Below are 24399 nucleotides of genomic sequence, written 5' to 3'. Positions count from 1 at the left end.
ATTCCACTAGCGGTTGGTTGAATCCGAGGATGCAGAACCTGTGAATATGGGGGAGGGAGGAATGGAGGGGGTAACTGCCATTTTACATAAGGGACTTGAGTATCTCGGAGTTTGGTATTACAGGGGAGGTGGGGAGGAGGGTCCTAGAACCAATTCCCCGCCCCCCCCATACTGAGGGATGACTATATTCGAGGTTTCCTCTTTTTAACTTCGTGCTTTCCCCTACTTTGCATACTGTTAAAACTGAGTTTGTCTTTTACTTGGCTTTAGGCTTAAATTATGAAGTGGGAGTGGGGTGGGCAATAGGACATGACCTAGCAGATATTTAGGGCCACTTGGTGCACTATTTACACACATCACCTCATTTCTAGAAACAACTCATGGCCATCTGAGAGAGTTTAGTATTCCGTATGTGAAATGAGGACACTGAGGCGATTTGTCCAAGATCATAGAATCAGAACTGGACCCAAACCCCCTGAGCACAGACCCCCTAACTGTTTGCTTGGATTTTAGCTTTTGATTTTTGTCTGAGTATACAGGTGGAAAAGGGTGGGGGAAAGTATTTGAGCAAGCATTTGGCATTATATTTTTAATCCTCTTAAGCCGGAGGTCATCTTCTTCTACTTTCTGTATCTGGAAATGAACTTGTTGGTGGATCATTTTCCTTTACATTTTCCTGGAACAAGTCCAGGTTCTTAGGGCATTACAGAACAAGTCTCTAGCTAAAGGCATTCCATAAAGCAGACAGCCTTAGTGAACACGTGGGAGATCAATTACGCGAATCAGTTAGTCCAAAGCTGCTAATAAAACCTGCAACACAGGTAAAGGCAGAGGACATAATTTGCTGACAAAGTTATTTAGCACCAACTACCAAGAACTAAAAATATAAAAAATAAAGTATATATTATTTAATTAAATTGCAAAAAGTAAGAAAGACTAACTCAAAGAGGAAAACAAAAATGTCTCCAAGTCTGAGATTTATTAGTATAAATAATCACAAAGAAAGGATTTCTTTTTGATTTTAGAGTGCATTTTCCTTGGACAGTGAGAAAAGATTGCATTGTCCATTTGTCACATTTCATCTGTGATTACAGTTCATAAGATACAATTCTTATAATGTATTCAATCTTTTTCATTTCACATCTATTTTACTTATTTTTTTATATTTGATAATTCCATTGTTTTATTACTTTTGCAACAAAGCTTTTTTTCCCTCTCTCTCTCTTTTGTTACTTTTCTCTCTGAAGAGGAAAGGGAATTCCTCTTTGAGAAACGTTTATACGAGAAAGGAAAAAAATTTGCTCTGAAGTTAAATTTCTCAGATTCATAGATACAGAAACTTTATATTCCTGGTTTCTCACAAAAACCATTAATAGTTTAAATGATTTAAGAATGTAACATCAAATGAAACTTCCAGGATGATTTTTGGTTAACAAAAAGGGCGAGGTGCTTATAATATATTTGGAGAGAAAGGTGGAAGAGAATGTCTATGGAAAGTTAGGCAGGCACATGATTAAAGTGAAAGTTATTTCTGAAGTATCGCTTCCCCAAAGAAATTCTGTTTTAACAGAAAGCAGAGCACTGTTTATATTCTATGAATCCTTTCTTTCACGTTCATTAATTGCCTCGTCAGCGAAGCAAAGTGTCATTTTCCCAGGGCAGGAAAATCCCATCATAAAATGAGGCGGAAAGGAAGGATGTTTCTTCGGTCTTACTTCTTGATTTTGTGCCCCGGGACGTGGGGGCGGGGCGGGGGTAGTGTGGAACTGGTGTCCCAGGAGAAGTACAGCATGGGTTTCCTGGGCGAAGTCAGGGTGACCCCCGCGCATCGTGCGGCTGAACTCCGCGTGTGCACATCAACTCGGCTTCTGGCTTTAGAGTCAAAAGTGCCCACTGGCTAACGTGTCCGCCGACGTCAGGAAACCGAGTTTGGAGCCAGGAGATGTGGCCGCCGTGGCGGCGCTGCTGGCGGGCCCCGCCGCTCGCTGGGCCGCTGGGATCCCGGCGCACCTGCTTTCCCCTGCCTCGGGGCGGTGTGCCGCGAGGAGGGGGCTGGTGCCGCGGGCGTCGATCGCGGGCGCCCCGGGCGGAGGCGCCCTCCCCGCCCCGGCCGGGCCGCTGCGGCACCCGCCCGGCTCCCGACGGGCGCGCCGCCCGGGCTGGGGAGGGGCTGCGCGGGAGGGCGGGGGCCGGCCGCGGGGCAGGGCCGGCGCTCTCCCCGGAGAACAGCACTTGCCCCGAAGGTCTGCGGAGCGCGGGCCATGAGGACCCTGTGGATGGCGCTGTGCGCGCTGGCGCGGCTGTGGCCCGGGGCCCTGGCCGGCTGCGCCGACTCGGGGCGCTGCTGCCCCGGCCGAGACCCCGCCTGCTTCGTCCACGGCTGGAGGCTGGACAGAGTCTATGGGACGTGCTTCTGCGACCAAGCCTGCCTCATCACCGGCGACTGCTGCTTCGACTATGCCAGGGCGTGCCCAGGTGGGTGGCAGGGCCGAGGATGGGGAGCTGGCCGTTCGTCCGAAGCCAAGGGGCACAGGGGTCCCACACCAAGGACCGCAGCCCCGGAGCCAGGGGCCCCCGGTCCCTCTATCCCGGCCTACCCCAGACCCCTCCATCCAAGTACACCTAGCTCTCTTCGTCCTAGGGCCCTCTAGCCCCCTCTCTCTGGGTGCACCCCCAAACTCTCCATCCTAGGGCCCCCCAGCCCCCTCCGTCCAGCGGTCTCCCAGTCCTCTCCATCTAGATAGGCCACTCCACAGCCCACCTCCCTACCAGAGCCTTGGTGGAAGGGGCCGGAGCCCTGTGTTCTGGAAGGGTCCTCTGCTGAATAAACTCCTCTGCTCAGGAGCTCCAGCTCGGTAGGGCCACCTCCCACCTGGAAATATGGCACTGACAGGTCCCGGGGGCACGCTCCTGGGCCAGGTTCCTCTGCTTTCATTCTGTTAACCCTCAGGGATCTTACGGGCCTAGTGACAGGTGATGAGGGAAGGAATGAGGAATTAGGCACCAAGGGCTTGCTCTGGGAGGGTGCTTTCGTCTGAAGAACAAGTTCAGGGAGGACCACGGCTGTCCTCACCTGGACTCTCGCATGTCGCACAGCCCCTTTCTCCTAGGAGGCATTCGATCTGTTCTTCGAAGTCATTTGTATCCATTCAGCATGATAAAGATTGCTGTCTCAGGTCTCCCAGTAGGTTTTAATCTTGCTGATTTTCCGTTAGAGTCTGTCTTTTTCATCTTTAAATTTCCCACAGTATCACAGCCCCTGGTGTGGGCTCAATATTTGATGATTTAATTAAAATCAAAAGGCTACGGAAGACATGGTGAGTGTAGTCTTTAAGAACAAGGCGTATCTGAGAGAAGCCAGCCCTGGAAATAAAATTAGCCCTGCTCCCTTATAATTACATCACCCAAAGCCATACATCATTAGGGTCTGACCTCAAGGATACTGGTGTTGTGAGAGCCTCAGCTCCTTCCTGGAAGAAGAGTCTGCAGGGCTGTGTCATTACCTGGGGAACCAGATGCTGCATAGAGAGAGAGAGAGGAGGAGCCCTTCTGCCTCTTTTCTGCCAGGAGAGGCCACCAGTCATGGCAGGACAGCCACCCAGGCCTGCTGCTGAAAGAACACAGATGACAAATTTTCAAATCCTGATTGAAGGCTAATGATTTACCTGCGAATATTGATCTTTTTGATACACTTCTTTCCCTTTCCTGCTCAAGGCCAGTGTACGTTATTACTAAAGTAAGGTGAAGATTCAGTTACCTAGGAAACTCAGTATCCTTCAGCCAGGCATCCCCAGCTCCCTCCTCGCAACATCCTCCCTAAACAGCTGTTTGCCCCAGTTATCTGGATCATGCAAGGGAAGCCTTTTCACTATGCAGCCTCTCTCACTAAATATTTTCTCTCCAGGGATCTGCCTACATCTTAAAGGTAAATACAGAATTCCTGTAGTTCAGATAATGGGCCCGTCTGTGATAAGCACAGGGATACAAAGATGATGAAGACACGTCTCTGCCCTCTGGAAGTTCATAGTTGAGCAGGGAAACACACACACAAAACCATTTGCAAATAGACTCAGTGCCAAAATAATGAATCCAAGAGGGCAGAGAGGAACAGCTCAGGAGCCCAGAGGAATTCAGGGGAGACTTCCCAGAGGAAGTAATGGGCAAGCCTAGTCCCAGAGAATAAATGAGGAGAAGAGGAATTCCAGGAGGAAAGTGCCCCGTGTCTGTTCAGTGTGACCCCCAGCAGCGTAGCCTAGGCCCTGAGGCTCACCTGGTGAACAGGACAGTCAGTGAACACACCTTGATAGGTGAGTGTCATGTGGAAAACTGGCTTTTTTGTGAGCCCTAACAGCACTAAGAGGGATTGCAGAATCCTCCAAGTCTCTATTTGGTCAAAAATAGACCCCTTATTTTCAGTCCAGGATGTAGATATACTGAAACAAACAGCCTATCATTGCAGAGTATGGATTTACTGGAGAAGTAACAGCAGAAGGGAGATGACCTTACCATCCCCAGGAGAGCTCAGAAAGAAATCCCAGCCACTTGGTGCCTAGGAAGAGCTGTGCGCGGTGGACAAAGGAACCCAAGCCAGAGAAGGAGACAGTGTCTGGTAGAATTTTATAAAGGAGCATTTTCAGGGGCCGTAAATGTCCTTCCCCGGGGAGTTAACGGAGGCCCTTGCAGGCCTAGGCAGAAACAGACTCGGGATGGAAAATGCTCCTCGTTGGTTAATTCTCTGCACCTGGAGTTTGGGGGGATGGCAGCAAGAAAACAGAGACAGTTGAAAGTTGGCCACTTGGCGAGCCTGCTCGTGCTTCAGAGCTGAGGGTGAGAGCGAGGGCAGGACACAGCCAACGTGCTCGGCTCCTCAGCCCTGGACAAGGGGCCCGATGGTGCAGATTCCGGGGTTTGGGAAAAGGCGTGATGCTCCTGTGTTTCCAGCTGCAGGAGCTGGGTCTTTCAGAGGGCGTTCCCATCACAAAGTTAACATGGGTGGACAGCCGAGTGCAGTCTGAACCCACGACTGCCTGACTTCAGGCTGCCACCAGCCCCATCTGTTTGTCCCAATTCATAGCTATTATTTATTCCTAGGTAAATCAAGGTTCAGCAGCCAGAGCCTCGTTACTCTGTGTACATAGAACCACTCTGCCTCTGCCTCTTAGAATCTCATTTTCTTCTTCTTTTTTTTTTTTAATTGAAGTATAGTCGATTTACAATGTTGTATCTCTGGTGTACAGCATAGTGATTCAGTTATACATATATATATTCTTTTTCATATTGTTTTTCATTATAGGCTATTACAGGGTATTGAATATATTTCCCTGTGCTATACAGTAGGACCTTGTTGTTTATCTATTTTATATATAGTATTTAGTACCTACAAGTTCCAAACTCCCAATTTATCCCTCCCCACCTCTCATTTCCTTCCTGTCCAGCGTTATGTTACCTAATGATGCTGCCTGAAGCCTTTTGACTGAAATTGCATTAAATGTGAATGAAAACGTAACTGTGTCAGTAGAACTAAGCATGCTTCATTCTATACCTTCTAATTTTTTCATCTTGATGTAGCTAAGAGATGAAATACTGGCACTTTTTTTTCAAATAGAAAGGTTTGGGGTTTCTGCTGTTTGGGTGATTTTTTTTTTCTCTCAGTAAAAATTAAAAATTTGAATCTACAGACACTCCAAAAGAAAAATCAGTTTTGAAACTAATCAGCTCAGAAAATCTCATGATGACGGCATGAGTTTCAACAGCACTAATGCATCTCCAAAACCACCCTACCCCCACCCCCCAAAAAAGAAAATTCTCCATTGTCTGAACCTGATCAAGGATGTGCAGGGGCAAAGGAGGGGACAGGTCCAAGTTCCCCAGCCCTGAAAGAACTTCTTGGAAGGCTTGCCTATCAGGCTCATAGCACTCAGTCTCTAAGTCATCACCTACAGTCTGCATTCAAAGATTCTAGAAGCACAAGGTTGCACTGGATCTTGGATGAGCCACTTAAGGAAAAAGAAATAATTAACCCAAGTGGAACAGGACAAAAATTGAGTAGTCTTTATAGTCCAATCTCTTCTCCTAGATTTATGGGGAATCTAAGAAACCAACTGGCCAAAATCTGCTGACATCATATCTGGAGGGAGAAGGGAAAATATTCTGGAAGATGTGGGCTTCAAAACTCAGTCCCCAAAAAAAGGATGTCACAGCCTACAATGATTTAGAAAGTCAAGGATTTACTGGAGCCAGCCTGTTTAGAGGCCTGAGAGACAGCATGTGGCTTCCCAGCCTTTGTCTGTGCAGGAATAACGAGCAGGGCCTGGCGCCAGTATCTGACATGATTTGGCTACAGCCCTGGGTGTGCAGCCCGGGAGGGTAAGCATTTACTCTGGGCTGGGCCCTTCTCTCCCAGGCACCTCACAGCTCTAAACTTAGTCTCACAGTCCACCATGGTATTCTTGCTTTTGGTCTCATTTTACAGTCAAGGTAACCAGAGCACAGAGAGGTCAGGCAATTTGTCCAAAGTCACACAGCTAATAAGTGATAAAGCAAGATTTGAACCCCGGAACTCTAGGTCCACCCACACATTTAAACATTATGTTTTTACTGCCTCCGAGAAATGAGGCTTTAATGAGAAGCTGTGGACCTTCCTGATAAATAGAGGTAGAGTGAGTGAGTTGTCTTTCTCCATCAGCTGTGTGCCCCTCAAGGGCAAAAAAATGTGTCCCACTCCTCTTCGCAATCCCAAGAACTATCGCAGTGTCACTTATGAACGTTTGTCAAAAAAATTGACCAATTGTTGGGGGAAGGTATAGCTCAGTGGTAGAGTGCATGCTTAGCATGCATGAGGTCCTGGGTTCAATCCTCAGTACTTCCATATAAAATAAATAAATAGATACTTAATTCCACCCCCCCCAAATATTTTTAAGTAAAAAAGTGACAGATTGTTCCACCTGGGGGATGTTATCTGTGGCTTCAGAGGGCAGTGTCACCTGGGGCCTAGCCGCCTGTCCTTTTTAAAAGTAACACTTCTTCTCTGACTACAAAATACATGTTTGTTGCAGAAAACTCAGAAAATGTAGAAATGCGCAAAAGAGAAAAAAACTCACTTGGAAACTTACTAACCAGAAAAAACATCATTATCTTCTTGATTTTTATTCCCTTTTTTCCTAGGGTTGCAGGGTGTATAAAATTCTGTTTTTCTAAGGAGACTGCTCCTTTCACTGTCTTGTTAGCATTTCATGGACTTGTCCAGTTAATGTCTCAAAAGGAAAAAAAAAAAAAGAAAACTACCAGGGGCCAGATAACATGGCTTCTGCAGGAGGAAACAAATACTTGATCATTTTACTGGTGCTGTAGATACTGGGGCAACATGGTCTCATTCCAAAGAAGTTTTGACAGGGTCCTTGGGAAGGGGTATACATAAGGAGAGAGAAAGAGGGAGATGATTTACATTTAAAATTGTGTCACCCTGAGATTTTGTGTGTGTGTGTGTGTGTGTGTGTGTGTGTAAAGGAACTGTTTTATTTTTCCTCCAGAGATTGTCAAGAAACAGAAGCTACACATGAATGGTACAGCTGTGGGTCAAGTGCGAGAAAAATATTTCCTTAGGAATGATGAGGGCTATTTGAACTTAACAACGTGAGGGAGAAAGTGCTTTGTCGTGGGTGGCCTTCAACTGTTAGGTGGCTGAGAGCCAGGCAGGCAGGGCCAGATTACACAGAGGAAGGCTTGAGTGTCTGTGATTAACCAAGGAGACACTCCATGAAGATTAGCAAAGACATTCAGAAGAAATAATCCAGACTATATTTACAAAGTGAAGTAGTCTGGCTTTCAGCTCAATTTGCTGTTGCTCCTGCTGTGTGTGTCTGGAGTTTGGGGGGAACGTAAGGGGGAGGTGGTGGTGTAGGGAGGTGTGTTTGGCATCATCAAGAAAAGCATTAGAAAAAAAAAGTTTTTATACTACCCCTTGGTACCTGAAGACTGAGACTAGCATGTCTAGTTCTGGTTGCACAACTCGCTGGGCGGCAAACGGGCCTAGGGAGAGTCCAGTGCTCATTCTGAGAGGGAAAGTGTCCACAGACAGATGGGTCCAAAAGCTGAAGGGAAGGAGGCCGACTGAAACAGTAGGTCCACGGGTGGCACACATAAGATGAATGCAGATTTTTTTCCACCATATTCTGAAATTCTTGAGTGAGGGAAACTGGGCTCAAATAAAAGGAAATACCACTTCATGCCACGGATAGTGAAATTAAAGAAGCTTGTTACTTTCAAGACATGGTATTGGTAGGAGAAATCCGTGGATTAAAAAGGACTTGACAGACTGTGGCTCCCAGGAGAAGCTGGGATCCTCGTAACCTGAAGGTGCAGAAAGCAGTGCCCCTCCCAGTGGACAGCCTTCTGGGCCACCATTGCCAGGAGAGCCCAGACCACTCCGGTCCAGGTTCAGAATTGCTTATGTTTGGCTCTGGGAGTTTCTGATTTTGCTCCTGTCCTTCTGCGGGCTCTCCTTCCCACCCTGGAGTCTCCATCAGTGCTTTGCCTCCTTACTTATGATGTGAGCAGACCAGAGTCTGTTTCAGTGCTGAGCTTAATTTAGGAAGGAGGAACGCGCCCAAGGCCATTTCATTCACTCAGTCATTCAGCAGATATCTGCTGAGCACCTGCCATGTGCCAAGTGTTAGGCATGAAAGAAGAAGCTCAACAATAAGCCAGATACACAAATATGTCATTTGAATTATGGAGATGTTGGAAGGCAAGGAACACTCAGTTCTGAGAGGAGATAATTTTATAAGATGTGTGTGTGTGTGTGTGAGAGAGAGAGAGACTAGTTGGATAAGCTGGCCAGGGAAGGGCTCTCTGAAAATGAAATAAATCTTCTGGAACCTAAAAGATGAGCCGAACCCAGCCATGCGCAGTGTGGGAGGAACATTCCTGGCAGAGGGAACACACATATAGAGGCCTCAGACTGTGAAAGAGCCTGGTGTGTTGGGGGACGATGAGGTCGGCGTGGGTGGAGCTGGGAGCAAAGGTGAGGGTGGGGGGCCCAGCTCCAGGTGGGAGGAGGCACAGGCACAGGCAGGTCACACAGGACTTTGTAGACCACGCAGGAAGTTAGATTTTGTTCCAAATTCAATGGCTAGCCATGCAGGGAGTTTTAAAAAGCCATTTATGGAGGGATGGTAGGGGGTATAACTCAGTGGTAGAGCCCAAGCTTGGTGTGCATGAGGTCCTGGGTTCCATCTCCAGTACTACCATTAAGGAGGAAAAAAATCCATTTTTTAAAAAGGATTACTGGTACATCTTTTGAGGCAGTTGTACTTGGATAGGACTGGATGGACATCCCTGTTAGGACATGTGAAAATGTCCTCTGTGTGTGCTGACTTGTTACTGAGCTCGATCACTTACTGTTCTGCTCTTGGCCATCCTGCTCAAGCCTTGGTAGGGACATCTGATAACCAGACAGCCCCTGAGAAAGGGGCACCAGCTGGTCCATCTGGAAGGGTTTGATGATTCCTTTCCCCCATGGACTGTCCACTATCTCCCTGCCCAATGAGCCCAGATCCAAGGGCGCCCACTTGATCAAAAGGAGAAACTCAGCGTCTACTTCTGATCTCTGTTCTCTTCTACGTCTGCCTCTCTGTCTCTGTTCCCCAATCTCTGACTGTGCTTCCTGGGACCACCTCCCACATAAACTGTTTGCATTCAGATTCATATCTCAAGGTCTGCTTCTGGGGAAACTTGACCTGAATGTTGTAAAAGAAGAAGAAAAGAGAGGAGTTTACCCAGCTCCCGGGCACCCATTAAATCTAGGCTTCTTTCCCCTTAAAGGGGTGGGATGCTGTCATCAAATCTGAACTGTTAACAGGGAGCTGGGACAAGCTTAGAGCCACAGGAGATCTTTGCTCACGAGGTTACAGTGTGTTGGGCCCCAGTGACAGTCAGTGAAACATGAAGGAAGAGAAAGTCAGATCTGAAGACAGAATATTTTGGTATGCTGTATATAGACACGAATTAGGTAAGCTTTAGTGGGAAGGTAATACTCATGGAATAGTTCAAAGGCAGTTTCTGTCACACAGCTGAGATATATGCCTTGTGGTAATAAATCTGTCAGAAGCTTCTGTCCTTCTCCCAACCTCCTTGACCAAAGGTTGCTTGTGATCTGTGACAAATTGCAATCCAAATAATCCACAGCATTTTGCCAAGGACAGACCTGAACTAGTAAGAACAACTTAGTTAATGATTCTGTGATTTGAGGACTTTACCTATGGGTCAAACCAAGTAACATAAATAAACAGTAGATGCGAGACACAAATGTTGAAGAAATACTGAAAGACTAAATTCATCCGCATGCCATCTTTTACCATATGGATAGTTTGTAACTTAGTAACCAAGGCCGTATTGCTAAGTTCTGAATTAAAGCCGTGGCAAAATTGTATTTTATAGTGATGTCCAAATATTAATCTTTGAAAAAAGTAAATTTTTTTTAAGTGTATTATTAAGGATAGTTCAAGTCCAACATATCAGGGCAGGACTGGATAGACTCAGGGACGAAGAGATTTGGTGATGGGGGGAAGAGTTATTGAAAGAATTAAGGTCAGAAGGAGTCCTTCTCAACTAGCTCCAAACCTGGCAGCCTCTTTCAAAGCCCTCTGGTTCTATGGGCCAATTAAATCATGGGACCGAGAAAAATAAATAGGGAAGGTCAACAAGAGATGACCAGCAGGAAGTGATCTGTCATTGATTTTCCAAAGGATGTGTGCATGGGTATCAGGAACAAACTGCCATGTGGCTCGTTCTAGCTTCCTTAGGTAGTTAGGTGGTGCCTGTGAGTTTTTAGATGATTAATAGAAGTATGTTTTTAAAAGTTTGAAATGTTTAAATTGCTAGCCAAGCTTTATGTTGAATGTGACCCTTTCCTTGTCAGGGGTTAGCTACGTGCTTCCAAACAATACAGCTTCCAAGCGCCACGATCCCTAAATCAGAGCGCTGAGAGGCAACGTGAGTTTTTGAGCACAGACTGTCAGAAGTCCAATCAGATTTCAAAGAAGTTGGGGGTGTTTTCTGGTGAAAACTCTGTGAACTTGAAGGGATGAGAGTGATAGGGATAAAGTGGGTTGCAGTTTGTGGGAAAGAAAGAGTTTGGCATGTAGTTCAGAGGTCCATCTTCTGTGTCCTTGTTCTTTTCTTGTATCCAATGTCAAGTCCTCAAGTAATTCAATTTAAAAACTCATAACGGTCCTTTAAAGACTCATTAGGACTTTCAGTGGGGAAGTTAAATGCGCAACCACATTGATTTTACTGTCATGGCCAGAGAATTGCCCAAGCGAGAGCCAAATTCTCCCCTACAATTCTGCCCCTTCATGCATGACCGCAAGCATTCTCGACCTCTGGGGGCTTTGGTTTCTCCTCTGTAAACCCCACCTCTCAGTGTATGAGTCCCTGAGCCCTGGAGGATGAGAGCAGAGCGTCCAGGAGGAGCCTCGAGGATAGGGGTCCCATGGTGTGGCCCTAAGCCAGGTCTTACGGAGACACATTTCCTGATAAGGATTGACCTGGTTAAGTGGTGGGGTTATGGGTGGGAGAAATACATTTTGTTTTTTACACTTTTTTTCCTTTATGTTTTCTACAATGAATATGTATTACTGCTACAATTAAAATGTTTTGGGCAGAGGAGGCTCAAGTTAGGATCAAAGAAACACAAGAGCAAAGATCTGATCTAAGCCCGAGGCATAAACGGAGATACCCTGAGGGCATCGGTCTGTTTTACTCAGTTTATTTGACTGACGTGCCTCGGCTCAGTCCCACCTCCAGGATCCTGAAACGTCCGCCTGTCCCTAAGAGGTACCGGATTATCAGTTAACCATCAGGGCGGGAGGCGTCCATGTCACCGTGTTCCCCCCGACCCAGGGCCGGGTCCGAGCGCAGCCGACACGGGCTGAACCCGGCGGTGTGCGTCGGCGGGGCGGCCCGGCGGGCGCCGGGTGTGCTCAGGTGCGCGCCCGGTGGCGCTGTTTTTCAGCTCGCCCGTGCCTGGTCGGGGAGTGGAGCCCCTGGAGCGGCTGCGCGGACCGGTGCCGGCCGACGGCGCGCGTGCGGAGGCGCGCGGTGCGGCAGGAGCCTCGCAACGGCGGCGCGCCCTGCCCGGTCCTGGAGGAGAGAGCCGGCTGCCTGGAGTACGCGACGGCCCAGGGCCAGGACTGCGGGCACGCCTTCGGTACTGCGGCTTCCACGCTTGCTGCCCGGGTGACTTTCCATCCCTTCGTCCCACAGAAAGCCCCCGGGGCAGGGAAACTTCCACGCGCTGCGGGGAGTGGGAGGCGCCCGTCTGCTCGGGCGAGATAGGAAGCTCAGGAAATGCTTGGTAAAGGAATGCTCCGTCAGCCGCACCGAGGCCTCCCGGCGCCCCCTCCCGCCCCTCCCCTGGGTGTGTCTGTGACCCCGCGGGGGCCCCTTCCTGCGGCGCGCGCGCTCGGTGTGAGGGCGCGCACGGCGGTTTCTAGCGAGCTCAGCCTAGCTGACGACAAGGGCTTTGGGTAGAAGGAGGATGTCATCCGGATAGCACGTGTCCGGTAAGGATAAGGATTTCACCTTTCCCTGTCGTTCCAGTTTAACCACAAACACCCGCACCCATGCGAAAGCAGTAGAAAAATGAGACATTCCTGAAGGATGATAACAAGATCCTCTTGAAACACCTGCTTCTCTCAGTCAAGGGGACTAGGGCTGAGGTGATGGGATTTATGGCCGGGGAAGACTGTTCTGGTCGAAGTGAAATGGCCGAGGAGACCAGCAGTCGGCTCCTCCTTGAGGCGGAAGCCACGGGAAACAGCAGAAAGGCCAAGACCAGAGTGTGGGCTGGGATTAAATCTGATAGAACAAACACTGACTGCTCAGGGCAGCAAAGATCATGTTTTTCATAGGAACCTGGAAAATTCCATGTTTACAGGACCCTCGCCAAGCTATTTTGTTCCCTTTTCATTCCTCACGCAAACATGTATCGAGAGTCTGCTTGATGCCAGGCCCTGGGCTGTCTGCCAGAGTTACAATGGGGAGAAAAGCTGGCGTGGAGCCTGTGGTCAGGTAGATCACGGTCTAGTGTTGGGTGTAGGGGGTTTGAGGGTTTGGGGGGCTGATCTAAGAAAAACACGTGACCATGAGAGGCAGCATCAAACAACAACCTTAGAGGGTGCTGCTTGAACAGGGTTGCATGAGAGGGGACTTCCAAAAGCTATGATGTGGCGACCACCATCCAGAGCGGGAGAAGCACTGGCCGGGAGCTGGTGTGTCTGGGTGATGTCAGCTAAGCAGCATGGCCCAGGACCTCTGGGCCAGAGAGCTCCAAAGGGCAGGAAGCTCCTGTTGGCTTGGGGTCTTGTAACCACGATGGCCAGCAGATGCTGGGTGTCACTTCAGGGTATGCAAAGCAGGCAGGGCCTAAATGCCTAAAAATCTACTTGTTTGGCTATTTGTAAAACAACTAGATAAAAATTTGAGTTTGGTGCCAGTAGGTTTTAGAGCTAACAGATCTCCACCTGCTGTGAGACGTAAACAACCAAGGGACCATGTTTGGCTCATTTTTATAACACGGAGGGTGAGGGGCACGAGGCCCATCTGAGAAGCCAAAGGCAGGCCATGGTGTGGGCAGCAAAGAGGGAGGTGGGTGGTGAGAGGGGAGGCCTCTGTGCTGACACCCCCTCCATGCCTGGCCCGGGGTCCTTGTTTAGGATTCTGGTCTTTATTTTAAGAGCCATGGAAAGCCACTGGGGTGTTTTCTGTAGGAGCCAATGTGATCAGATCTGTGATTTGAAGATATCTCAGGGACATGCGGAGTGGCGGGGCCAGGGTGGAGGCCCCTCCTGGATACGGCCACCATGTTAAGTTCGCAGGGCAATAGTTTAGTGCTCACATGCTCATAGAACAAGACACATTCAGCTCTGCACTCTGCAGAAACACTACGGAAAGGCTCAGGGGGGAAGTCGCTGTGGGACATAATTGATTTTTTTGATGGCTCTCACAACCTAGGGCAGATCTGTCAGAAAAAGTCACTGCACCACTTGGTTACAGGGTCCAGCTGCTAGAAAGTATTCCTTCAGCACATCTGACTCTTCAGTGTCACATGAGGATACCCAGATCTCCTCCCAGCCCTGGATCTCTTCATAGAAAGATCATGCAGATCACAGGAAAAGGGACAGGTGGGTCAGTGAAGAGGATCCAGTGGAACGTGATGGGCCCACCCCTGGCCCCTGGGGTCCTCTTCCCTACCTGGAGGTATCCCCTCCTCCGTCCCTGATGGGCCAGGCCAACAGGCCTGCCTTCCTCCAAATGTCCCCCAGCTCCCAAATTCCCCATTGCACCTCCCCTCCCCGCAAACTCCACAAAGACGATTTTATGTGACTCCCCAGGAGGTGTTATGACTTTGGTGTGACACTAACAAGAGCAGTCTGTTCTTAATGGCCTCCTATCAGGAGAAATCTAGACTTGGGGCAGGGCCACTGGCATTTGTAGCCCTGACTTCGCACCCCAGGATTCCCCTTTGGGATGTCCTTGAAATGATGACTGGTGTCACAAGCTGGTCAGGGCACACAGGACCCCGAGAATGCTCCAGTTTGGTGGCTCCTTAAGCGTGGTCTCACACCAGCAGCTTCGGCCTTACCTGGGAACCTGTTAGAAATGCACATGCCTTGGGCCCCACCCAGTCCCGCGGGGTCACAGTCCCTGGAGGGGGACGTAGCGCTCTGCCGGGGATGAGGCCTCCAGGGGCCTCTGCTGCTTGCTGGAGTTCAGGAGCTGCTGGTCCAGCCCAAGAAGGGATGCTTGGTTCTGCCCTCAGCCCCTGCATCCCAGCAGGATCACATCAATGATGCTTTGCTGAAGGCAGAATTTCCCAGAATGCACAACCCTTTTCTCATGCCCCCTTCCTCCACCTTCAGAGCCAGCAACCTAACATCTTTCTGTGCTTTCCTTCTGTGGTACCATCTTCCTCTGACTCTGAAGACCCTTGTGATTACATTCAGCCCATCTGGATAATCCAGCCCGTCTCCCTATTTTAAGGTCAACTGAGTAACAACCTTCACTCTTTGTCGTGTAACATAACATGTTCACAGGTTCTGGGGATTAGATACTGACATCTTTTTGGGGACTGGGCGGGGGGGCATTATTCTCCCTGTCGTGGAGATAGGACATTGGAGTTCAGAGAGATGACAGCACTTGTAAAGGGTACAGAACTTAAACCTCGTGGCTCTAAATCCCATGGGCCCCTCTCCTCTACCACAAGTTGTTTTGCTGTTACCAGTAGAGCTAACATTGCAATTGCAGATTCCTGTAACTAAGGAGAAATATAAAGGCCAGACTGAAACATGGTCACTGAAGCACTCTTACAGTCAAGTAGCTGTTGCATTCTTCCTGTTTTGTTTAATGTATATCATGACTATATTTTTTATCATCAAAACAAATCCACAAACCCATATCATGTATTTGTTGCCCATACTGACGATGGTTTATATGCATTTTCCTCCTGAGAGGAGACCACTGTGCATTATTATGAACTGAGTGCTTCCAGGCTGGTGTCATCTGTCAAATTTTCATTCTGCTCTCGTCTTTGCTGTATCTCCAGGCGAGTGGCTCTCAGGTGGCCCACCCCATTGTGTCAGGGGCCTTTATGAAATTCTCAAAGCAAATTCAATTTACTTTCATGTTCAAAGTAAGTGTGTGCGGTGCCCCACTTTGAGCAGTGGAAGCTGTTGCAAAAGCAGACAATGGTAGATTGATGGGATGCCGGAAAAGTTGGCAAATACCCTGTTAACAAAGAGTCTATTACATTTGAATATTGTTGCCAGGAAGGGGAGAGGAGGGGGAACTGGCTTTTATGGAGAGCCTTTGTCCTGGGGCACTGGTCACGTGCTTCCATACATAAGCAGAAGTGGGACTGGAGGTGAAAGAATTTCTAAATTACTTACCACTCTTAAGTAATGAAACATTAAATGTGTGTGGGATGTTAGAAAGTGGCGCTGGTTCAGAGACCTCCAGATGATCTGGCTCCTGGCTTGTTCACTTTAGACTCCCGCCAGGGAAGAGGGCGCCCCCCTCCATAGAATGTGGCACCAAACCAAGCCTCAGGCTGGAGGGCCCAGGATGGGGGGGTGGGGAGGACCAGGTCCAGAGCCACTGGACCCTTCTATGACGGGTCATAACCACAGAGGCTTGACACTGAGTGTGGGGAGTAGGTCTGAAAAAACAGAAGCTATCTTCTGTACTGGGGCCCCTGCGTGGTCATTTACTATTAATTTCCCTTCCTTTAACCTCAATGAGCTTCAGTTCTCTGATGAGAAACCCTCATCAGAACACCTCTTTACAAAGCTTTGGTGAAGATCAGTAACGTATGATGTGAAAGCACTTTGCAAACGAGCAGGTTACCAATGCCCAAGGTGCCATCCTGCTCCAGGTGTTAATCTGTGCCAGCAGCGATCCCTCCCCCCACCCCACCTCCCGGGCCACAGCTCCCACCCCCTCCCCTGTGGCCCGAGGGGGCCTGGAGTGCCTGGGCTAATGTTCCCCCCTTACTCCCTGAGATCTCACGTTGCATTAAGGACAGTGGTTAGGGACAGAAAGGGAAAATAAAGCCAAATGTAAATGATTTGTAGGAAACATGCTGCAACAGTGAAACTTAAAATAGTGACACTTTGTCATCTGCCTTGTGATAGAGGCTGTCGAGCGTGGCAGTGAGGAGATGGTTTTGGAGACACTGCCGGGCACTGCCAGGCTTATACATAATGAGCCTTTCTTAACCTCTCTGGCCCACAGGTTCCTCATCTGTGAAATGGGGAAGCAAGAAGATCTATCTCAGAGGGTGGTTGTGAGAATTAAATTCTTTAACACATGAAAAGGGCTTAGCATTGTGCCTGGAAACTTAGATATGCATCACTGTTAGCTTTAATTTTTACTATCTTAGAACTTTTCTTAGGATTTTGTATCAGAAACTATAGTCATATACTTGCTTTCTACTTCTTAACCAAAATTTTTTTCCCCTGAGCTATATAGTAAGAGGATTGCCTTTGAACTTTTTTAATAATTGATGCAGTACAAATTAGGAGCTCAGAGAAATGTTTTGGGCTAAAGAAACACATCCCCAAAATACTACAGTTTGGTATAATGCTCCATGGTTTTAGCAGTAAGTGCATGCCTCACGTAGTGAGGAAGCACATAAATGCGTCAGAAGAACAGAAATGAACACCATACTTGAGAAAACAAAAACCCTTTTGATGTTTGTGTTTTTCATAATTAGATCTAAGAGAAACAGAGAAGGATACATGCAGTCACTTGTTCTTTTTTGATTCTGTCCCGTGGATTTTGGATGTTTGAAAGCTGCAGTCACATTTAGAAAGAATGTCATGTTCTCTTTGGAAAACAATTAAACTTGTTAGCACAGCAGTGAAGAGCCACTCAGCTGGGACTCTAGAGTTTACACCAGATGTGGATAATGTCCAGCCCGGAGAGATTAGGTGCAGAACCACAAGAGACAAGAACTGTGCCTGCAACTCTTAGGACCAAGTGGCCACCAGGTGCTAGGTCACTCTTGTCTTACATGTAAAATAAAAAGGACTCTGCCTTCAGCAATCTAAAGAAGAATCAGGGCTGCCACCTTGTGGCAGAAGGGAGCTTAGCAAGATGAACCTGGAAGCTCAAAGAATCTAGGTCTTGCTGCTGGTACCCTGCTGCCATTTCGCTCTTGCTGATTGATGACTTGGGCATCACACAAGCCGACCTCAGCTGGTTTCTCCCCTTCCTAGGATGGTCCAATTTCTGAAACAAAGGGTAGGAAGGATGGTTGAGCCATCTCAGCCCCAAGGCTCAGTGTAGGGACAGAAGACCACAGGGAAGTAGAGACCATGCACACTGGTAGCAATTTGATCCATTCGTTCATCCATCAACCCAGTCATTCATCACACCATATTTATTACGTGTGTAAATGTGTGAAGGCTGCTGGGATGAACAAGGCAAAATCCTGTCTTCCGTGAGTTGACAGCAAGGTGGAATCAAGAGGTTTCTCTCCATGTGCTACACAGAGCAACTGATGCCTCCCTAGACTTAGAGATGAAATAGGAAGGGGACAAACAAAGTAAAAGAAGACAGCAGAGGTGGGAGGAAAGAATTTCTGGCGGTTTTCTTTTCTCCAACCCAGAGCATCAGAGGTGGAATGGGGTGGCAGAGAGGAAGGGAAAGAGAATCTTCAGGACCATCCTTCCTCGCTACTGGCGCTGGGAGAGCGCTGTGCTGGCCGCCACCTGGCACTCACACCCTGGGCTGCATGGCTAGGGTCAGAGCTTCCAGGCTGTGGTTATCGGAAGACATTTTTAACCTTGGTTGCACCACTCCACCCCCAGCCCAACCCATGTTTTTATTATCCGCTCTGGGCCTTGCTTCCTGGCCCGTCTCCATCCTTTCCAGCTGTGTTACCACTGCTGACAAGTATGCTTATCAAAGGCCCGCAGTTCTCCCTACCCAACTGCATTGCCCAAATCTTCATGGAATTGGCTTTTGGGGACTCCACCTTAACCTTCTTTCATTCCTTGACGGTGTCCCACAGACTTCTGGACTTGGGGATGGAAGGCTTTGGATGGACTGGGAACCAAGTTGGGGGGACTTTGCTCTGGGTACTTCAGGCTGCACGTGTTCAGCATCATTCTCCTTTTCCAGTCCCTGCCTTTATAACTTCCTCCGCATTCAACAAGGAGAGGACAAGACAGGTGGCCTCCCCACAGTGGTCTACAGACATCGAAGATGCCGGGTAACTTGCTGATGTTTTTTACTTATGTTTTTTCCAGTTGGACGGTCCAGTCAGCCCACAGAGGTAACTTGGGGAGATGGGTTTTCTTCTGTTATTTGTTCATTGACTTTGGGTAAAACATGACTCTCCACCACAGAGCTGGGAAAGTACTTGTCCCTTCTCCATTCTTGTGGGGCTATAAAGATGTCTTTGTCTCTGAGGTCTGATCTCTAAGATGAAACATGCTATATAAAAATGGGATGATGTAACTTTGGCAGTCACATCATCCTGTGGTCTTTATGGAACCGTGGACTCCGGCACCGCCTCTGAGGATTTCTACTGAGTCCTAATGGCTCAGGTTGGGAGGAACCTTCACACTCATGAAGAGTCCACTCTTCTGCTGTCAGAACAGAGACATCGGATGGCTGCAGATTCATTCCTCACCCTGCCACTCACTGCGCCTCAGTTTTTTCTTCTTGAAAAATGAGAATATTAATTCCTACCACATGGGGTTGCTGTGAGGATTTAATGAGAAAATATCACTAAAAAGATATCCGGGTTAAACTATCTGAAATTGACTGAAGCTGCATCATAGAATTTCCTGTCTTAATACCTCAAGGAACCTAGTAAATCACACCCACCATTGCTAAAGATCTTTTATAAAGCAGATTTTCCAAACAATTCCATCTAAGCCATTACCACTCATAATGGTATAGATAAAAAACAGAACAAAACAACCTAGTCCATTTTAGCATAATTAGAACCTGAAATGCCACATTCAGGGTTTTTACTCTGTTTTGTTTCCCTGAAGAATTGTAAAATCGTGTTGCTTTTAAGGACAAGACTCCAAAATATCCATCCACACCTAGCTGCTCCCCCAGAGCCTTCAGATTCTAGTCACAGAATAGACTTTTCCCTAGTCTGTTACAGAAAAACATGTCTCAGCCTCTCTGTCCTTTTGTTTGTGATGCCCAGGATAACTCTGATGCTCAGCTTCAAGTTAAGACATCGCATTCCCCCAGATCACGTGGGTGAGCTGGGTGGGGGTATATATGGGAAAGGCGGAAAAAGGTGCCTGCCTGGGTGTCAAGGACTAGACCTCCCTGGGCTCACAGGCACTCAGGCTCAAGCAAGTTCTTGTTCAATTTATATAATTCATTAAAATCTCAGCAAAGTTATCAAGGGCTATTTTCCTACTGAAATGTGCTTTTATACCCAAGATAGCGGTCAGACTAGACAGGACATGAGACAAATTTCTGCAAATTCACGTTGACCAGATAATTCAACCATGGATTGAAAAACAGCACAAAGGGTCACTATAGTTGTCAGGCAGGCACGGTCACAGTTCAGCCAACGAGGGACTTGCCAAGACACCTGTGACCCGTGCGCACGCGCCGCCCTACCTTCTCCGGGCTGTCAAGTTTCCTTGGGGATTCCAGGCTTCCTAAGACCTTCTACAGCATTAGGCCACTTCTCATGCCAGCAAGTGAAATTATTCCCCTTTTTTCCCCTAGATACTGTATGGAGTTCAAGACAGAGTCATTGACCCCTCACTGTGCCCTGGAAAACCGCCCCCTGACTCGCTGGATGCAGTACCTCCGAGAGGGGTACACGGTGTGTGTGGACTGCCAGCCCCCGGCTATGAACTCTGTGAGCCTTCGCTGTTCTGGAGACGGGCTGGACTCTGATGGGTAAGGGAGGGAAACTGGTTGGAAGGTTTTTTTTGGTACTCGGGAAGATCTGTCCTCTCCTCGTCCTAAACAACAGACCAGTAGGTAGCAGATCGAGGCGTGACCTGGGGAGTCAAAACAACGAGGAGAACCCTCCATCTGGCAACTGCAGAGTCCAGGGCGCAGTTCACACTCGGGGACTTAGAGGCTCTATACCAGAGATGAGTGGGTGAATTTGGGTATTGGGGTTCGGGCCAAGATCCTAAATGACCACCAAAGACCTGCACAAAAGCAACCATACACACTATGGAAACAGAAGAGCTTGCCTTTTTTCTAATACTGTATTAATGGGCACTAAAATTTGAATTTTATATAATTTTCATGTATCACAAAATATTCTTTTACTTTTCTTTCAACTCATTTTTCCCACATCTCCACGTGGTCCCCTACCTAGAAATGCTCTGAACCCCATCCTTTCGGGCTTTTATGGAGGCCCCATTAGGTAGGCACCATTGATTAAATCACTGGCCATTGGCCATTGGCCATCGATTCTACCTTCAGCCCCTCTCCCTCCCTGGAGGTCAGGATGGGGGTGGGAGGGCACTGAAAGTTCTAACCCTCTAATCACCTGGTTGGCTCTCTTGGCAACCAACTCCCTACTTAAGGTGCATCCACATAACAAAAGACACCTTTATCACTCTCAACACTTAGGAAATTCCAAGGGCTTTGGGTGTTACCAGCCAGGAACTCTGGACAAAGACCAAATATACATGAGAAATACATTTTGGTCATCTGAAGGATCAAATATACATTTCTTATAAATCATAATGTTGCATACACCTACAGAAATCTATAGATTGGCCAAGAGAATTGACCCTTGAAAACATTTTACCATCTAAAAACCCGTCTCCGTCCTGTATTTAGCTACCAGTTAAATCTGCTAACACTATTCATAACTAAAAGAAGGGCAGGCTTTGTGATGGACATGGATTATGGTTTTAAGTATGTCAGCTGGAACTGGTAAAAATATAGATTAGAAAGAAAAAATACGACTTTTCCAGTTAATCGCTATTCCCACAGTACATTTTAATATTTATTAACCTGAATTTATGTTTATTAGTCTCTTGTGCCAGCAGCCTCTGTGCTGAGTTCACCGTCTACACAGTTAAGTGGGTAAGGAACTCGGGAAATAGACAATTAATATTTAGATTTAATGTTTTTCTGCAATACCTCATCCATATTTTGACTTTAAATGAATATTGTAATTTAATTCGTACCCATAAAACACCTTAAACCGTGGCTGGGGTTCCAGTGACTTTAAAAATAATAATTTCAATAATCTGGCTTTTTTCTTTTCACGTCTCCCATTTTTCATTATGGAATCAAAGTGTTACAAGAGAGCATTTGGTGCAGACCCCTCTAATTTAAATATACACAAACCAGGAAGCCTTTTTCCTTTACGTAGCACTTTATATACTCAGAGTGAGTGAGAGAAACCAGCACAGTAGCCTCAAACTACAGTTTAAGAGGGGTGTCTCCAAATAGAGATTAATTGTTAACTTGTTTTAATGGAACCCAAAGAAGGGACTTAGTTTGTGATTTTTTTTTTTTTTTAATTTGTAATGCATTTCAAAACTCTAGGTGTGATCATTCTGGGAAAAAAATAAAAAAGAAAAACAACAAATTTCGATTTATAATTCTGTAAATTAGAATTTCCTTTGGTTTGCTTTTCGTGTAACTCACATTTTGAAAATACTGTTTCAGAAACCAGACTCTCCGTTGGCAAGCAGTCGGCAGTCCTCGGTGTCAAGGAACTTGGAAAAAAGTGCGGCGAGTTGAACGGTGTTCTTGTCCAGCTGTTCACAGCTTTATTTTTATATAGATTGTGATGGAAATATTTCAAAATGTGTTTGTAAACATGCTAAATATTAACAAATCACGTTCAGTGTTTCATAATCCTTTATAAACTCTTTGGCCAAGGGCCCCTGTATAAAAGTCACTGCCACACTGTGAAATAGGGAAAGGAAATTTAGGGGCCAGTTCTCAAGAAACACAACGCCTTTATTTTTATTTTTACTAAGTTGAGGGCCCACCATGCAGTCTCCTGTGGTTTTACATCCTTGACCTGTCACCTGGAGGCTCCTCATTCAACAGGAGGCACACTGGACACGGAGTTCATGTTTGTCTGTACGTGGTTCGTTTATCGGTAAGCTGTCATGTTAAGGGTATCCATGCTTTGAGTCTTGCATTCTTTCTTTCTATTCTGTAATCTCTTAAAAAGAAAAGCCTTAAAAAATGCCTACAGATATATGTATGCTCATACATTTCCCATATATTATTCCATAAATTCTGAAATAATAACTGTCAAACAAATTGTCACAAATCACTTTCCACAGTCAAGTTAAGATTTAGTAAGCTAATGCAAAACCAAAAGCTATACTAAAATACTTTTTTTAAACTAGAAGAAATTTTCTTCAGTTAATCGAAAAGAATCAATCATATGTTCATTCTAGGTCAGTACAGAGTTTCTTTAAATGTTATAATTTCCAGGAAGTGAAATTTTGGCACCAATGAATGAAACACTTGCTTTAATTGTGAACATTCTACCATCATTAGCATCTAAGATTATTTCCAAGGCTTAAAGCCTGAAGTTGACTAAGATGAGCTTGGAGTTAATTGAAGTAAAACATATGACTTTGTTTTCCTGCAGCACACATGCACACGTTTTCTTATGTCTGGAGTAGAAGCCAGAGGTATAGATTATGGACGGCATAGATTTATTACAAATGCTAGGATCCCCACCACCGCACACAGAGAAGTATTAGTCTCGTTTTATGGTTAGAGAAGCAATGAACCAGAGACAAAGTGCCTTGTTGAAGGATTTGGGATGACAGCTGGACCCAGATCTCAGCTTTTCATCCAGGAATCAGCTTTGATGGAGAGCCTGATGATGCCAAAGATGGTGCTATAAAAGTGAAGCCCTTTTTATTTCTGCAAAATTTTAAATTCAGGATATTTTCTTGGGAGATTACTGAAGCTTGAGATTTAATCTACCGGCATATCCTGGAGATGTTTGGGTTCGGTTCCAAACCACCACAATAAAGCGGGTCACAAGAAATTTTGGCTTCCCAGTGCAAATAAAAGTTTTGTTCACACTATATTGAAGTTTGTTACCTGTGCAATAGCATTATGTCTGAAAAAACAATGTGTATACCTTCATTGAAAAATACTTTATTACTGAAAAACGCTAACCATCATCTGAACCTTTAGTGAGTAGTAACAACAAAGATCACTGATCACAGAACACCTTAACAAGTATAATAATAATAGTGAAAAAGTTTGAAATATTGTGAGAATTACCAAAATGTGACACAGAGACACAAAGTGAACAGATGGTATTGGAAAAATGGAGCCAATAGACTTGCTAGATGCAGGGTTGCCACAAACTTTCAGTTTGTAAAGAATGCAATTATCTGTGAAGCACAATAAAATGAGATATGCTTGTATATGAAATTCCTTTGGTTTCATTTGTATAAAATATTATTACCTAACAAATGATTTACTAAAATACATATTTCTTGGTACATTCATGTAATAACATAATAATTGCAAGCTTAATAGGGATGGGAAAATCCCCAATATTTAATGCTGAGAGCAGCAATATTTCTGACTATATATATTCAGCTGTCAGAATTGTTTGTGTGGTAAATTAAATTCTTCAGAAACCAATAATAAAAAATTTGAGTCTCATCAGGGTTAGGAATTTCAACTCTAAGTTCAGAATTAACATTTAAAGGCCATTTCTAACATTTGTAAAGCAAATTTTTTTTAATTGAAGTATAGTCAGTTATAATCTGTCAATTTCTGGTGTACAGCACAATGTCCCAGTCATACATATACATACATATATTTTTTTCATATTCTTTTTCATTAAAGGTTATTATAAGATACTGAATATAGTTCCCTGTGCTATGC

At 46.3% G+C, this 24399-nt stretch overlaps 1 protein-coding gene across 4 annotated transcripts; it reads left to right on the top strand.

The window, feature by feature from the left end:
* Window positions 1-1870: 1870 nt before the first annotated feature.
* On the top strand, window positions 1871-23937 carry SBSPON (somatomedin B and thrombospondin type 1 domain containing). Of its 4 annotated transcripts, XM_074354874.1 has the most exons (6): window positions 1871-2475; window positions 12014-12208; window positions 14056-14183; window positions 18685-18775; window positions 20269-20445; window positions 22189-23937. In XM_074354874.1, the coding sequence occupies exons 1-6, from the start codon at window positions 1943-1945 to the stop codon at window positions 22304-22306; spliced, it is 1242 nt and encodes a 413-aa protein (XP_074210975.1). In that variant the 5' UTR covers window positions 1871-1942; the 3' UTR covers window positions 22307-23937. The 4 variants fall into 4 exon arrangements, with proteins under 4 accessions (XP_074210975.1, XP_074210976.1, XP_074210978.1 ...); XM_074354875.1 differs by lacking the exon at window positions 14056-14183 and having other exon boundaries at window positions 1875-2475; window positions 12014-12237; XM_074354877.1 differs by lacking the exon at window positions 14056-14183 and having other exon boundaries at window positions 2145-2475.
* Window positions 23938-24399: the final 462 nt, after the last annotated feature.

The sequence above is a fragment of the Camelus bactrianus genome, chromosome 29 (genome assembly GCF_048773025.1).
Source record: "Camelus bactrianus isolate YW-2024 breed Bactrian camel chromosome 29, ASM4877302v1, whole genome shotgun sequence".
Classification (NCBI taxonomy): Eukaryota; Metazoa; Chordata; class Mammalia; order Artiodactyla; family Camelidae; genus Camelus; species Camelus bactrianus.
This window is presented reverse-complemented; position numbering and strand designations above follow the sequence as displayed.

Coding starts and splice junctions, on each gene's coding strand:
- SBSPON (XM_074354874.1), top strand. CDS start 1,943: ATGTGGCCGCCGTGGCGGCGCTGCTGGCGGGCCCCGCCGCTCGCTGGG. Junction 2,476..12,013: donor CTATGCCAGGGCGTGCCCAG/GTGGGTGGCAGG, acceptor GCTGTTTTTCAG/CTCGCCCGTGCCTGGTCGGG. Junction 14,184..18,684: donor GATCACAGGAAAAGGGACAG/GTGGGTCAGTGA, acceptor CTCCTTTTCCAG/TCCCTGCCTTTATAACTTCC.